Source organism: Eulemur rufifrons, chromosome 16 (assembly GCF_041146395.1).
Source record: "Eulemur rufifrons isolate Redbay chromosome 16, OSU_ERuf_1, whole genome shotgun sequence".
Taxonomy (NCBI): Eukaryota; Metazoa; Chordata; class Mammalia; order Primates; family Lemuridae; genus Eulemur; species Eulemur rufifrons.
The window spans coordinates 44372339-44389127 of record NC_090998.1 but is presented as its reverse complement, the minus strand read 5'-3'; the positions used below and the strand labels follow the sequence as shown (position 1 = coordinate 44389127).

The window sequence follows — 16789 nt, the reverse complement described above, 5'->3', positions numbered from 1 at the left end:
TTTTTTTTTTTTGAGACAGAGTCTCACTCTGTTGCCCTGGCTAGAGTGCCATGGCATCAGCCTAGCTCACAGCAACCTCACACTCCTGGGCTCAAGCGATCCTCCTGCCTCAGCCTCACACGTAGCTGGGACTACAGACAAACATCACCACACCTGGATAATTTTTTCTATTTTTAGTAGAGATGGGGTCTCTTGCTCAGGCTGGTCTTGAACCCCTGGCTTCAAGCAATCCTCCTGCCTCAGCCTCCCAAATAGCTAGGGATATAGGTGCAAACCATCATGTCTTGGTATCATGTATTTTTTAAATGGATGATTTTGTTTACCAAATTGGTATGATATTTAGATCTCATTTGGATACATTTAAAAATGAGATAGTTTTCTTTTAAATATCACTATTTATAATTTGCTGAAAATCATATTTTGTAAGAATCTGAATGTATGAAAAAATTTGCAGATATTAACATAGAAACACGCAAGAGATTTACTAGTTTTTCAAAAGTCTCTAAAGCCACAGTTTCCAAATTGTGCTCTCAGGCACCCTGGGCCAACCTGGTAAACTCAAAGAGGCACAGTGAGAGATATTTTATCTCTGAAGAAAATACAGCAACATCTGTTGGATATTGTGTGGACTACCAATTCAAAGTAGTTCACCACCTCAACATTAGTTCCCCCTACAGTCCTTTTGATAACATCATATTTTTGTTTTTTTGAGACAAGAGTATTGCTCTGTTGCCCAGGCTAGAGTGCCGTGGCATCAGTCTAGCTCACAGCAACCTCAAACTTCTGGGCTCAAGCAATCCTTCTGCCTCAGCCTCCCGAGTAGCTGGGACTACAGGAATATGCCACCATGCCCGGCTAATTTTTTCTGTATATATTTTTAGTTGTCCATATAATTTCTTTCTATTTTTAGTAGATACGGGGGTCTCACTCTTGCTCAGCCTGGTCTCGAACTCCTGAGCTCAAACAATCCATCCGCCTTGGCCTCCCAGAGTGCTAGGATTACAGGCATGAGCCACCACGCCTGGCCAACATCATATTTTTATAAAGCTGTTTTTCAAGTGACTATGACAAAACCAAGTACCATAAGAAAACCAGTGTGTAACAGGATATGAAGGTTTAGGTGTCCATCCTGACTTCATGGTTTGAATTGTGCAATTTTCAACAGGCACACATCCCCATTATAAAGTATAGTTACTTAAGAATGAAATAAAGATATTTTCTCTTTCAATATATGTGCATTATTTTTTCAAACACCTACATAGCTGTTAAGACAAACATTTATAAAGTTGTTTAGACCATTCTATTACTTAATAAATTGAACCCTTAGGTATTTCTTTTGATCTAGAGTGAAAAACTATTATGACAACTAAGGGTGCCATGAACTGAGAAAGGCTGAAAGTATGAGAGCAAAAAAATTCTTGATGACCACAGGCCTAGGAACTCCCCTTCAGTTATACTTGAGATTGCCAGCAGGTGGTGCTACCAAGATTGAGTTGGCCAGGGAAGACGACCTATTCCAGGGGTGGGGAACCCGCTGCCTTAAGGTCACACGTGGGCTTCTAGGTCCTTAAGTGTGGCCTTTTGACTGAATCCAAATTTTACAAAACAAGTCCTTTTATTTTTATTAATATATTTTTGTTCGTCTTTCATATTTTTATTTGTTTTTTTAAATGAGTGTATTTGAAATACTAAAGAATAAAATAAGTTTCAACGAACTAATCCTCCCAGATTGACTGGCACAACTAGAACATTAGTAAGCCATAAGGGCTAAATTGATGGCTGCTACTCTCATGATTTAGTTCTAACTTCCCCCACCTGACTGGTACCACTACCACATGAGACTGGGTGGTGAGAGTTTATGGAAGTCAAGTATACCAGTCTGTTATCAGATTTTGACAATGGTGCACTGTGTTTCTGTTTGAAGTGGAATTTCTGAATAGTTGCACAACACAACAGTATTTTTTAATTCTTTTTTTTTTTTTTTTTTTTTTCCCCGAGACAGAGTCTTGCTCTGTTGCCCGGGCTAGAGTGCCATGGCGTCAGCCTAGCTCACAGCAACCTCAAATTCCTGGGCTTAAGCAATCCTTCTGCCTCAGCCTCCAGAGCAGCTAGGACTACAAGCATACACCACCATGGCAAGCTAATTTTTTTCTATATATATTTTTAGCTGTCCAGATCATTTCTTTCTATTTTTAGTAGAGATGGGGTCTCGCTCTTGCTCAGGCTGGTCTCAAACTCCTGACCTTGAGCGATCCTCCCTCCTCAGCCTCCCAGAGTACTAGGATTACAGGCGTGAGCCACCGCGCCCAGCCTAATTCTGTCTGCTTAATAGTCCACCATGTCAAAGAAGACCAAGAGAACGCTGAAGGAAGAAAACAGATTTTTTCATCAGGATTGGTAATTGCAATGTTATCTTGTTTCTGCTAAAGATAAGATGATTTGCTTGCTTTGTGATTCTGCAACATCAACATTAAAGAAATTCAATGCTCATCATCATTATAACACTCATAAGGACCACAAATCTTTTAAATTAGTGGAAGAGGCATGAAAGGTTGTACTGCAGATGTTAAAAGATGAAAAGCAAAAGCAAAGACAATTCTTTCAAGCAGCAATAAGACCTGGAAATAACACCACTGAAGCAACTTATAAAGCAGCTTATACACTGGGGGAAAAGGGGAAGCCATGCAGTCAGTGATCTAGAAATTGTGAAAGAATGCATTGGCAAAGTTGTGGGATTCTTGGACCCTAATAATGTTTCAAAGTACAAACAACTGCCTCTTTCAAGGAGATCCATAACTGATCAGCAGCATGAATTAGCCTTCAACTTAACAGAACAACTTCATGTAATACTTCAAAAGGAAAATATACATTATTCAATCACTTTGGATGAATCAACTGATATTACTGACTTGGTGCAGGTTTTATATTAACACTTCATTTGGGTCATAACAGAAGATTTTCTTTGGTACCAAGAGTTACTCGCTTCGGGCACTCTTACAAACAGAACACAGGGAATAGATATCTTCAACAACTTTTAAGATAAATGTTGTGAAGTTGGACTGAATTTGGTATATTTAGTGAGTGTTTGTACAGATGGTGCACCTTCCATGACAGGAAAACATGAAGGGTTTATTGCACAGATAAAAAAGTATTAACAGATCCAGATGCTCTCATTTCTTTTCATGGTATCTTGCATCAGCAAAATCTCTGTGCTAAAGCTACTATTTTAAGTGATAATTTCCAACAAGTTATAAGTCTTGTTAACTATATTCTTGCAAATGCAACATGGTATCTTCAGTTTTGTAACACACTAAAGCTGAAAGAGGGAGTATTCAGTGTGGATTTGCCACATCATTCTAAACTGCATTGGCTATCACGGGGACAGGTGTTGGCCAAAATTTTATCTCAGTGAGAAGAGACAGTTAAATTTTATGAAGAACAAAATCAGCAATGTGAATTATTGAAAGAAGATTTCTACAGGAATGTGGCGTATCTGTGTGATATCATGTCAAATCAAAATAACTTGAATATTTCTTTGCAAGGTAAAACTAAGTGTGTATATGATATGTGGCAAAAAAAAAAAAAAAATCTAAGCATTTCCAAAGAAGCTATCTTTTCTCAAAACACTTCTTCAAAAGGAAATTTCAGATGAACATTTTCCCCAGTTAGTAAACAAAGGTCATTGATGAGCAGGATATGTCAATCATTTGAAAAATATGCAGCTGTTATAGCCCAATTAATTGGAGAATACAATGAAAAGTTCACTGACTTTGAGAATCATGACATCACACTCAAATTAGCATTTCAATCTCACCTAGTTAGTATCACAAAAGCACCTAAAGAACTACAGATAGAATTGATTGAGATCTCAGTAGATGACATTTTAAAGTCATTGTTTGGTGCTTAGAAAGATCCAATTGAAATAGGAAAGAAGCAATAGAATACCCATGCCTTTGGCAACATGCCTGAAAAACACTTTCTTGCTTTTCAACCACTCATTGCTGTGAATCTACATTCTCCTGCCTAACCCAAATCAAGATGCCCTTAAGGTCACAAATGACTGATCCTCATCTAGAGGCTCAACTGAAACTGTGGACCTCCATGGTGCAACCAAATATTCAAATGCTTTCCAACAAAAAGCAGACACAACAAAGTCATTAAAAGGTTAGTTAACTTTAAAATTAACAAATAGCTTTCATTTTTTAAAATTATTAAGTACACAGATTTTTATAAAATAATGTATATTTTTAAGTACATCTAATTGAAGTTTCTTGAATGCAGCCTTATTTGGTTACAGCTAAATTAATGTGGTCTTCCAACATGAACAGGTTCCCCACCCCCGACCTATTTCTTGTTCCTAAGGTCTGAAACACTCAGGGTAGGGCAGTGTTCGTGGACCAGACAAGATATATTAATAAAACAAAAAGGGATCCTCAGATCACTTAGTCCAGTAGTTTTCAAACCTAGAAAAAAAAAAAAAAAGCAACATAATCCTCTTTCAGATAAAATCTTTGTTTTTAAGACATGGGTGTCTCACTACATTGCCCAGCCTGGCCTTGAACTCCTGGCCTCAGGAGATCCTCCAGCATCATCAGCCTCCCAAGTAGCTAGGGCTACAGGCATGTGCCACTGTGCACCAAATAAAATCTTAAAATAAATAAAAGCAGAGCCATTTCTTAAGTGGGCTAGGGGAGGCTGATGCACTACAACAATGAAATATGAGTCCCAAGGAGGGCACCCTAGAAAACTGCAGCTCTAGGGAACACCCTGAGAGTGAACCAATGCTCATAAAGGTCTGATATCACAGGGGCAGTTAGCGGCAGTTGTTCTAGAATATAGGTGTGCCAACAGACCTGAAAAGGTAGACCAATTCTTCTACTTCATCCTACTGATCTTGAAGCCAGCAGGATTAGGGGGGTTCTGTTCTACTATCCACTCCTGTGAGACCTTGGGCAAATCACTTCATACTAAGGAATTCACTTTCTTCACCTTCAAAATGGAGAATATTTATCTCATGAGGTTGTTGTAAAGATTAAATGAGATAATAGTATGAGAAATACTCAGTAAGCTATAAGAATGTACAGAATACTGATCCTTTTGTAGTTCATAAGCATGATGATTGGGTTTTCACGCACATGCGTGAGATGTGCCTCCCTCAAACCTTTTTACATTGTCAGAACATTACCTGTCTGACACGGGGGAAAAAAAAAAGGAATGCACAGAATTATTCCAGTTGGTCTCCCTCGATCTAAAACAAACAAAAAAAGAACATACAGAATTATTTTATTCTGGTTGGGTGTGGATCAAAGGAACAAAGGCTAGAGTAGCAGCAAGTAGTGGGGAAAAGGATAAAAATCTAGTGGCTAATGATTTTTTGAGTACTGCAACCTATAATAAAATAAACTTTTGATTTACTGTCAAGTATTTTTGACCAATATTTTGTGGAAAAGAGGCACAGATTGTTTTTTGATGGCCTCCTAAGTGAACTTTTTTTTTTTTTTGAGACAGGGTCTCATTCTGTTGCCGGGCTAGAGTACCATAGTGTCATCAAAGCTCACTGCAAGCTCAAACTCCTGGGCCCAAGTGATCCTCCTGCATCAGCCTCCCAAGTAGCTGGGACTACAGGTGTGCAACACCACACCCAGCTAATTTTTAAAATTTTTTGTAGAGATGGGGTCTCACTATGTTGCTCAGGCTGGTCTTGAGCTCCTGGGTTCAAGAGATCCTCCTCCTGTTCTTGCCTCCCAAGTGCTAGGATTACAGATGTGAGCCACCACGCTCAGCCAGTAACATTTTTTATAAACCTCATCAGTTCCCACTCTTGCCATCTCTCACCTTGCAAAGCCAACCCCTCTGCTAGTCCCACTGGTATCTCGAAGGATTCGGGTGGAGATAACCTGGCCAAAGGGCTTCAGCATCCCCTCCAGTTCTTGCTCATCCATCGACAGTGGGAGGTTTGAGATGTATAAATTTGTGGGGTCCTGCTCCTGTTGCTATGGAAATAAAAGTGAGAAAATGAGGCTCACATCTCCTATCCCTCTCCCACCCTCAGCCCTCATCCACAAAATGACAGTTCAGAAAAGAGATTGTAGGAAAGGTCCCACATAAACAAAGAGAATCTTAACTATTTGTAATACCCAGTCCTAATACCACAGGTTGTATATTGAGTCCAGGGAGAAGAAAAGCATATTTAATAGTTCTAGTACCGTACAAGCCCATAACACAAGTCATCGATGGTGTCTGGCTGTCTCTTTAAGAACCAGGCAGAGAGTACTCCCCCTCTCCCCCACAGCCTGTCCAGAGGCTGCATTCCCTTGGACTGCCTTGCTCCTTGGCTGGATTGTTTTGAGTACTCCCCCCTCCCTCTTCTCTTTCTGCCAGGAAGAATCCTCCGAGTAGAAATGTCTGTTCACTCCCTGATGGAGGAAAAGCAGGAAGAGGGGAGAAGGAAACAGAGAAAGGGCCAGATGTGTAGTTCCCTGGGTCACCATGGACCCAGTGAACTCTAGTCCCCTAGGAACCCTAAAGGCTCCTAAACCTTTAAGCTTTTGTCAAAGAATTTTACTCCAGAAAGAAGATCCATTCCAAAGGGCAGAATGTCCAAAATGGCAGTATCTTCTAACAGTTGTATTTTTAAGAATTTAAGCAGTCACTCTGCCCTAAACAGTGGGTAACCAGCAACCTAAATCCCTCTTCTGCATTTTCCTTTAAGGTTCCCTTTTTCTTTAACTATTACAGAAAAGGGTAGCTGGCAGGCCTGCTTCATTGGCTCTGCACATAGTATCCATTATGGCTTCAGAAAGGCAAGGGGAAAATCCCACCTAACAGAAAAAGTGAGAGAAAAAAGCTTTCCAGTAGGCTAGGTGAAAACCAAAACTTCTGAAAGATTTGGGAAGGGACAGTTTCCTTCCTTGCTGTGGTTTCCCTGCCTCTACAGGGGACAACATTGGGAGGTGGAGAACATTTTTCTGAACTTCTGAGTTGCACAATTGGCTTCTTCAGACAATGTTGCAAAACTACCACAGTAGTTTCCCAGTAGGGAAGTGGGGCCAGGGAAGCAGCAAGAATACTGCAAGAGGCCTCCTGACCCTCTTGCCTACTTCCAATAACTCCATGAGAGGAACAGAGTTGACAGAGCCACTTGACACAGACTTTGAATACAATCTTCCTCCAGCAGCCAGCAGTGCTCAGTGGACACTGGCCCAGACTGTCTTTAGCCAGATGCAGTCAGAAAGCATTGCATACATGGGCAACGTATGTAACCTGCAATTCTGTATCCCCCATAACAATAAGATGAAATAAAAAAAAAAAAAAAAGAAAGAAAGCATTGCAGTTAGCCCTCCACCATTCAATTTCATGATTCTTAAACCCTCTGAAAACCTTGGAACTAGAACTTTGGTGCTAACCACAAACCCCTCAGAGGACCAGACATGGGGTATTATACTACCTTTGCCATCTGTGCCTGTATACCACTGGCTTTCAGTGCCGTCACAGCTTTCTGTGCTGCTGAAGGACTGTCAAAATCCACAAAGCCATAGCCTGGAACAGGGAAACAGCATCACTGGGAGGTGGGAGGTGCAAGGGAGGTAGGTCCAGGCTTTTCAGGAGACGGGGAAGAGTTATGATCCATGTAACAGAAGTGGTAGGGAGAAAGAGAAATTAAGAGGTTTCAGGTGGTTATCCATGTGCTCCTCAAACCCCGAGATTTATTCTACTTTGTGGCTAAGAATGCCAAGGCAATGAGGTCCTGTGGTATCCCTGTCTTTCTCCCTCCCCCTTCAGAAATCTGAGGTTTCAGGAACTAGGTTCTTCTAATAACCCACAGCCCCTTTCATACCTCTAAAAGAACCCCTCCCCTCTTTTTTAGACATGTCCCATAAATGCTAGGCATGTAGAGAATGCAGCCTCTCCAGAGCAGATAATCAGCTACCTGTGGAAGGAGCCCCTCCCCACCCTAACCTTGTCTCCACCTTCCACTCTTCCAGCTTCATCCAGAACTGATCAAAACCCCAATTAAACTATTCATCCTCAGAAGATAACACCTACCGAGTCACCCCTCCCAAAAGGCATTTACACTGCTTTGCTAAGTAGAAACAGTTTCACCTACCCACCTTCACTACCCCATCCAGGGAAACCTGAAGGCTAAATAAAATAAGCTCAACAGACTCTAAGGTGCTCTGTGCAGTCTTCTATCCTTGAGTTCCCCATCCTCCAAATAGCATTTTCAGCTCTAGCTATCTGGTCACTGAGGAATCCAATTATTTTTTAAGCCAGAAAACCTCAGAGACTCCTCCTGGGCCCTTGGGACTCTCAGCAGCACAGGATGGCCTCACTCACTGGTGCTCTCTATCACCAAGGACAGCTATTCTCTCACCTTTGCATTTATTTGTGGTCTTGTCCAGTATGGCCTTAGTGGAAACAATCTTGCCATATCTAAGGGAGAGGAAAATACAAAATGATAATCTGGGGCCAGAGACTAAGAATAGGACAGAGATTGAGACATCTGGATGAATCCATGCCCTTTCTGTGCTTCCACTAGGACAACATTTCCTACTCACACCTTAATAAAAACAAAAAAGAAATAAATTAAAAATACCACCCTTAATATAAACCTATCCCCTAAAGATGCCTACAAGAAATAAGGTAACTGTAGACCTTATAAAACCAACACATTTTCATTTCCCAACTAAGGCTCAGATACTAGTTGGAAAGAGACAACTGTCTTTTTTGGGAAAAAAGCCTGGCAATCTCCACACAGCAGAGTGTGTAAAGGCAGAGCTCTGGCTGGAATTCCTTGAGGACTAAAAATAATCCCTGATTTTACTTATCTTCTTTTGGACAAACACCATTTCTCCTATGAAAAAACTATAAAAGTTTCTCTTCTCTGACACCCCATTCCCACCCCTTTACTGACACCTTGATTTTTTTTTTTTTTTAAGAGACAGTGTCTCCCTCTGTCACCCAGGCTGGAGTACGAGTACAGTAGCAAGATCATAGCTCACTGCAGCCCCAAACTTCTGGGCTCAAGTGATCCTCCTGCCTCAGCCTTCTGAGTAGCTGGTACTAACTCCTTGACTGAAGGTCAAGCTGAGCCAAACTGCTTTCGTTCAAATTCTGGTTCTGCCACTTTCTAGCATCTTGGACAAGTCATTTAACCTTTCTGTGTCTCAGCCTCATCATCTGTAAAATGGAGATAGGATTATTGGGAATATGAAATGAGTTAATAAATATAAAGCACTAATGACTACCACATGATAAGCACTTGAAAATCTTAATTGCTATTATTGTGATTATATTTAAGGAACCCCAACTTTAATCTACTAATCTACTGCAGATGGCAGAGACCATGCAGTAGACAGGGCCTGCATGGTCTCATTCCGTCACCCTGGCTGGAGTGCAGTGGTGCAATCACAGCTCACTGCAGCCTTGAACTCTTGGGCTCAAGTGAGGTGATCCTCCTGCCTCAGCCTCCCAAGTAGCTAGGACTACAGGCATGCACCAGTGTGCCTAGCTAACTTTTTAAAAAATTTTTGTAGAGATGGGGTCTCATTATGTTGCCCAGGCTGGTCTTGAACTCCTGAGCTCAAGCACCTGGTTTGCCTTACCACATTCTAAGACTCCTATTTCTCATGGTCAAGACTGAGTGTGTTAGGGAGGGGAGTGGGAACAAGATCAAGTGTAACAGTAATATTAAGAAAATCATCAGTCCAGGCATGGTGGCTCACACCTGTAATCCTAGCACTTTGGGAGGCCAAGGAGGGAGGATTGCTTGAGGTCATGAGTTTGAGACAAGCCTGAGCAACATAGCAAGACTCCATTATTACCAAAAATAGAAAAAAACTAGCCAGGTGAGCAACTGTAGTCCCAGCTACTTGGGAGGCTGAGGCAGAAGGATTGTTTGAGCCCAGGAGTTTAAGGTTGCAATGAGCTTTGATCATGCCACTGTACTCTAGCCTGGGCAACAGAGGGAAACCTTGTCTGAGAAAAAGAAAAAAAAAAAAAAAAAGAAAAAATCATCTAAAATTTGGTAATAAGGCAAAATCATGACTGTATATCTTTTCAATGTCATTCTGGAACAGTGTCTAAAAGGCACATTCACAGAGTATTTCACCATCTAGGGGGAAGTTTCTTTGTTTGACTTATCATTTACTACTGATCAGGGTCCAGACTTTGTGAAGATACAACTTACAGATTTTTGTCCAGTAGAAATGCAAATTATTTCTGCCTGGTAAAAAAAGATACTCTCAAAAGTTACTGGTTTTACTGCCCTGTAGGACATAAACCAGTTTTCTATCTAACCTAGCAATCTTATTCCAACATTCTTTCTTCAGTGCCTATAAATATTCAGTTCTTCAAATGCTCTTTGAATCCATTTTACCATACTGCTGATTCCCTTATTAATACGTTAAATAAATCTTTGACATGTGTTCATTCTATATTTGCATGACAGTCATGTTTTTCAACTTTTTGAAAATCATACTTTGGCAATAGAGTCATATGGAGCTCCCAGAACCTGAGTAGCAGAGTATCACAGATCAGGACTATATCAGAGGTGTTCCAGTAGAAAAAAGCCTCTACATTCCACTCCAGAAGGGTAAAAATATTAAAGAGACAAAATAGAAATTACTAAAAAAAAAAAAAAAAAGTCAGAAGTGTAAGAGCTAAATGAAAACAGTTGGCAGGGACTGAATTTGAGACTAATACCCCAAACAAGCGTTTTTTTGTTTGTTTGTTTGTTTTCCAATCTCTTCTCTCTTCCCTAAAGAACATATAATGATTGATTCATTTGTTTTTGCTCCTTGGTGGCCTCTCACTGACTTTTTTAGAGGAACTTTTGTAACTCAAAGGATTAGACAAAATAAGCCAAGCAATCCCCTGGAGGTTGGGAAAAGAACACATTAAAAGGGGGATGGGGATAGATGTGGCTATCCTAGCCCTTCAGGGCTATATACTTGGATTCTTTCCCAAATTTAGGCAAGGGGAGGGATTCCTGAGGAGTCTGACTATAGGCCACAGGATACATGTACTGCTATCCCTATCAAGGCCCCAGGGTGGAGCTTGCTGTGGTCTAGCAGCCTGAGACTTTGAGCTCAGAATTTCCACTGCAGCTGGCAACAGCTGGATCACTGCTGCTTCCTCCTTGGAAGAAAAAGCCCCTCCAAGAAAACCAGGAATTCTAGTCCTGGACTCTATGTCTCTCCTTCCCACACATCAGAGTTTAGGATCCAGCAACACTTACTTCCCCCACAACCCAGGGAGAGAGAACTAGGACAAACGCTAGAAGTCCTTCTACACATGAGAAACACCCTTCCTGACAAGTGTAACTCCCTGCTCACAGTATCCAGAGGGCCCCACCCACCTGCTCTTCTCAGCCTCTCTTTCGTCATAATCCCTCTGGCACCTATTTCATCCCTGCCTCACTCCTACTTCTTCATGGTCTCCTTTTGGGCTCCTTACTTCCATCCTACATATTGACCCTGACTATTTTTTTTTTTTTTTTTTTTTTGTTGAGACAGAGTCTCACTTTGTTGCCCAGGCTAGAGTGAGTGCCGTGGCGTCAGCTTAGCTCACAGCAACCTCAAACTCCTGGGCTTAAGCGATCCTACTGCCTCAGCCTCCCGAGTAGCTGGGACTACAGGCATGCGCCACTATGCCCGGCTAATTTTTTCTATATAGATTTTTAGGTGTCCATATAATGTCTTTCTATTTTTAGTAGAGACGGGGTCTCGCTCAGGCTGGTCTCGAACTCCTGACCTTGAGCAATCCACCCGCCTCGGCCTCCCAGAGTGCTAGGATTACAGGCGTGAGCCACCGCGCCCGGCCAGACCCTGACTATTCCATCCCTCCAGACACAGCAAAAGATAGGGCAACTGTTCAGAAGGACAAAAATAAAAGTTTAAAAATACAGTTGTCCCTCTGTATCCATGGGTTTTACATCTGTGGATTCAACCAACCAGGGATTGAAAATATACGGGGGAAAAAAAAAAAAAAAAAGAATGGTTGCACTGTACTTAACATGTAAAGACCTTTTTCCCTGTCATCATTCCCTAAACAATACAGTTAAACAACTACTTACATGGCGTTTATATTGTATTAGGTATTATAAGTAATCTAGAGATCATTTAAAGTACACAGGAGGGGCCGGGCGCGGTGGCTCACGCCTGTAATCCTAGCACTCTGGGAGGCCGAGGTGGGTGGATCGTTTGAGCTCAGGAGTTCGAGACCAGCCTGAGCAAGAGCGAGACCCCATCTCTACTAAAAATAGAAAGAAATTATATAGACAGCTAAATATATATATAGAAAAAATTAGCCGGGCATGGTGGCGCATGCCTGTAGTCCCAGCTACTCGGGAGGCTGAGACAGGAGGATTGCTTGAGCCCAGGAGTTTGAGGTTGCTGTGAGCTAGGCTGATGCCACGGCACTCACTCTAGCCTGGGCAACAGAGTGAGACTCTGTCTCAAAAAATAAATAAATAAATAAATAAATAAATTTAAGAAAGAATAAAAAAAAAAAAGTACACAGGAGGGCCGGACGCCTGTAATCCTAGCACTCTGGGAGGCCGAGGCGGGTGGATCGCTCAAGGTCAGGAGTTCGAGACCAGCCTGAGCAAGAGCAAGACCCTGTCCCTACTAAAAATAGAAAGAAATTATCTTGCCAACTATAAAATATATATAGAAAAAGTTAGCCAGGCATGGTGGCGCATGCCTGTAGTCCCAGCTACTTGGGAGGCTGAGGCAGTAGGACCGCTTAAGCCCAGGAGTTTGAGGTTGCTGTGAGCTAGGCTGACGCCATGGCACTCACTCTAGCCCGGGTAACAGACCGAGACTCTGTCTCAAAAAAATAAATAAATAAATAAAGTACACAGGAAGATGTGCATAGCTTATATACAAACACTATGCTGTTTATATACACAGGACTTGAGCATACATGGATTTTGGTATTGGGGCGGGGGAGGCAGGGGAGGTAGGGAGAGGACCTGGAACCACTCAGTCCCCTGTGGATACCAAAGGACAACTGTTCAGTGAAGTCAAACTGGGTTTCTTTTCAGTCTTGTGGTATGAGAGGATTTTTGTAGCACATTATATTTAGTTCAAGAAACACAGCATGTAGAAATCAAGGACATTTTTACATTGATATGAGATTCTTTTCCCTCATAAACCAAGATTTCTGCCAATTCCCACCTCCCCTAAAAATTATTAGTTCTAGACTAAGTCCCCTAAGTTCCATTTAAATATCTTTCTAGTACAGTAAACTGAAATAAAGGACCAGTTTTATATATACACCTAACCTTTAGAGACTGAGTTGTGTGGCCTGGTGCTAGCCAAAATCCATATGATTTGTATGAACCAAATCATTTCCTCAGAAGAATAAGGAATTTATAGAGTACTTCTGACACCTCATAGAACTAAATTTTAAGGGTCAAATGATCTGCTTCTCCCGGATTTGGAGCAGCTGGACCTTACATACACTACTGTGGGAGTTTAAATTTAAGCACTTCAGAAAATTATTTAGTAGTATCTACAAAAGCCCAACAGATGTATATACTAAGACCTCCTGGGTAATATATCCAACATGAATGTGTATATACATGTACCAAAAGACATGTATAGGTTCAGAGCAGCACTATTTATAGTCATAATCATCACAACTGGGAACAACTCAAATGTCCAACAACAGCAGAATGGGTAACTAACTGTGGTATAGGGCTATGATGGAAATCTTTTATTTATTTTTTAGTTTTAGAGATGGGGTCTTGCTATGTCACCCAGGCTGGAGTACAGTGGCTATTCACAGGCAAGATCATAGCTCACTACAGCCTCAAACTCCTGAGTTTAAGGGATCCTCCCACCTCAGCCTCCCGAGTAGTTGGAACAACAGATGTGTGCCACTGTGCCCAGCTCTATGATGAAATCTATAAAGCAGTAAGAATAAACAAGCATGCAACATTAATGAATCTCACAAACATGTAGCAAAAGAAGACAGACATAAAAGAGTATACACTCACTTTATGATTATATTTATATGAAGTTCAAATAGGCCACACCCACTCTTACTTACTCATTTATTTATTTATGAGACAGGGTCTTGCTGCGTCATTCAGGCTACAGTGTAATGGCATGATCATAGCTTACTGCAGCCTTGAACTCCTGGGCTCAAGCAATCCTCCCGCCTCAGCCTCCTGAGTAGCTGGGACTACAGGTGTGCACCATCACATCTGGCTAATTTTTAAACTTTTGGCAGCAGGGGGGATGTGTCTCACTATGTTGCTCAAGCTGGTCTCAAACTCGTGGCCTCAAGTGATCCTCCTACCTCAGCTTCCCAAAGTGCTGGGATTACAGATGTGAGAAGGCACACCTGGCCCTATTATTTAGAAGTCAAACAGCAGCTACTTTTGTGGGGAGGGGGAATAACTGGCAGGTACACTTCTCTGTAGAGTTGGTAATGTTCTATTTCTTGATCTGGGTACAAGCGAATTTACACAAGGGAGTGTTACTTTTGTAAAAATTCACTGTAGTATATACACTTATTATTTATACTTTTTTGTATGCTTACAACACGTCAATAAAAAATTTTTAAAAGATGGTAAATATACAAAGCACCTATTTCTACCTCTTTCAATCATTGACTTATTCAAACTCAATTCTTTCCTTCTTCCTATTAATCTCCCCGTCCTACTGCAAGACTTCTTCTAATTATTCCCCCAAATGTATTATTTGAAATACATGCTTTTCTGCCAAATAAAATTGAGCTGGGCATCTGTGCACTCATGTCATTTTCTAGGATTCCTAACTGGGCTAATTCTGTGGCAATTATCTCCATCTCATGACTCAAATCTACTAAGAATTCCAGAGGGTCTTCATGGGACAGATGCAGAGTGACAGCTTCTCCCTCTATCTTCTTCTTTATCTACTAATTTGAGGGCTCCTCTGATTCACAAGGATTATCTCCAGCAGCAGAAACTCCTCAGTGTGTGTAATTTGATTGGCTAGTCTCAATCTCTTCCCTCCTCATTGCCAGTTCTAATTGCTTTCTAATTAATATCTATAGAGATAGTGAACATTTCTATTCAAGGTGTAAGGATAGGCCAGGAGCGGTGGCTCACAACTGTAATCCCAGCACTTTGGGAGGCTAAGGCAGGAGGATTGCTTGAGGCCAGGAGTTTGAGAATAGCCTAGGCACCATGGTGAGACCCTTCCTCTACAAAAAAATTTTTTTAATTAGCTAGGTGTGGTGGTACGTGCCTGTAGTCCCAGATACTTAGGAGGCTATTGAAGGAGGATTGCTTGAGTCCAGGAATCTGATGCTGCAGTAAGCTATGATCACACCACTGCACTCTAGCCCAGGCAACAGAAGGAGACCCTCTCTCAGGGGGGAAAAAAAAAAAAAAGATGTAAGGATAGCAATCTTTCCACTAAGGCTATCAGTCTGGCGGAGGTGCTCATCCCAGATTTCCTCAGGGAAACACATAAAGGTTTTATTTATTAGTAGCAGGTAAAATTTTTTTTAAGAGGAACTGCTGAGAAACCGCTGAGAAACCTTGTGACTATGGGGTAAGAGCAAAATACCATTGCATTTTAGGATAAGAATACCTGGAAAGAAGCCAGTTATCACCAAATCTGTACTGTTCCTGGAAGCCTGTTCACATGTACCCCAACTTACGGTTGACACAGCTTGACAAGGTCCTGGTCAGTAGTGCCTGGTTGCAATCCTCGGATATATAGGTTGGTTTTGCTCAGCTGGTCATTTCCATTGCTTCCACTGCTGCTATTAGGGGTACTGTTGCTTGAACTAGGTGGTGCCATCTGCTGAGCCAATGACACATATGGCTGCAGGGAGACATGAGGAAAAGGTAAGAAGGATTATACATTTAGACACTGAAGAGTGAGGAAGATCTTGGCCCCCCTGGAAAAAATAATTCCAAACTTTAACAGCAATGAACTCAATAGGAGAATTAAATTAAAAAAAAAAAAAATGAGGCCGGGCACAGTGGCTCACACCTGTAATCCCAGCACTTTGGGAGGCCCAGGCAGGAGGATTACTTGAAGCCAGGAGTTTGAGACTAGCCTAGGCAACGTCACAAGACCCTGCCCCTACAAAAAACATTTTAAAAATTAGCCAGGCACGGTGGCTAATTCCTGTAGTCCCAGCTACTCAGGAGGCTGAGGTGGGAGGATCGCTTGAGCTCAGGAGTTTGAAGTTATAGTCAACTATGATCTTGCCATTGCACTCCTGCACTCCAGCCTGAGCAAGATCCTGTGTCTAAAAAAACCCAAAAAACAGAAACAAAAAAACCCCAGAAATTCTTTTTCCTTTGCCATAGAATGAGAAAACATATAACTGTCCCACCTAACTTTCAGGAATAATGAGAGGACAAATAAGCCTGTTAAAGGCTCTGTAAATAAGGTACTTCATATTATAGTGGAATGTTTTTATCATACAGATGTTGCAGAACACAATTAATGTCTGCCTCTGAAGTAAACTGTGTAACGAGACAAGACTAATAAAATCTAGGTTCTACTTCAAAACGATGAAGAGGAAATAATAAAAATTTATCAAATCACAAAGGGTATAAATAAGCTGAACATATATTATTCACAAAACTATAGAATATGAGAATTATAAAATGTCTATAGGAGCTTATAAACTTGGACAATAAAAGGAAATATTATCACATTAGGTAGTAAAAATGAAAATTATTACTACAATAAGTATCTAGCCAAAAGTTATTTTTAAGTTTTTAAACGTTTAAATGAATGAATATAGGTACTAGATATATTACGGTCAAGGA

The 16789-nt window shown here is 41.2% G+C and overlaps 1 protein-coding gene and 1 non-coding gene across 13 annotated transcripts in view; one reads left to right on the top strand and one right to left on the bottom strand.

Moving 5' to 3' along the window:
- The window catches only part of RBMS2 (RNA binding motif single stranded interacting protein 2), a 73960-nt gene that overhangs the window by 16978 nt on the left and 40193 nt on the right, over window positions 1-16789 (bottom strand). For all 12 annotated transcript variants that reach the window (XM_069490894.1, XM_069490889.1, XM_069490893.1 and 9 more), the window contains 4 exons: window positions 15661-15827; window positions 8375-8433; window positions 7448-7539; window positions 5836-5993 (listed from right to left, as the gene is read on the bottom strand). In XM_069490894.1, coding sequence (XP_069346995.1) covers window positions 5836-5993; window positions 7448-7539; window positions 8375-8433; window positions 15661-15827 — 476 coding nt within the window. The remainder of the gene's footprint in view (window positions 1-5835; window positions 5994-7447; window positions 7540-8374; window positions 8434-15660; window positions 15828-16789) is intronic.
- LOC138397799 (small nucleolar RNA U13) lies at window positions 5092-5195 on the top strand. Its single transcript, XR_011235904.1, has one exon. It is a non-coding gene; the product is annotated as a small nucleolar RNA U13 (small nucleolar RNA).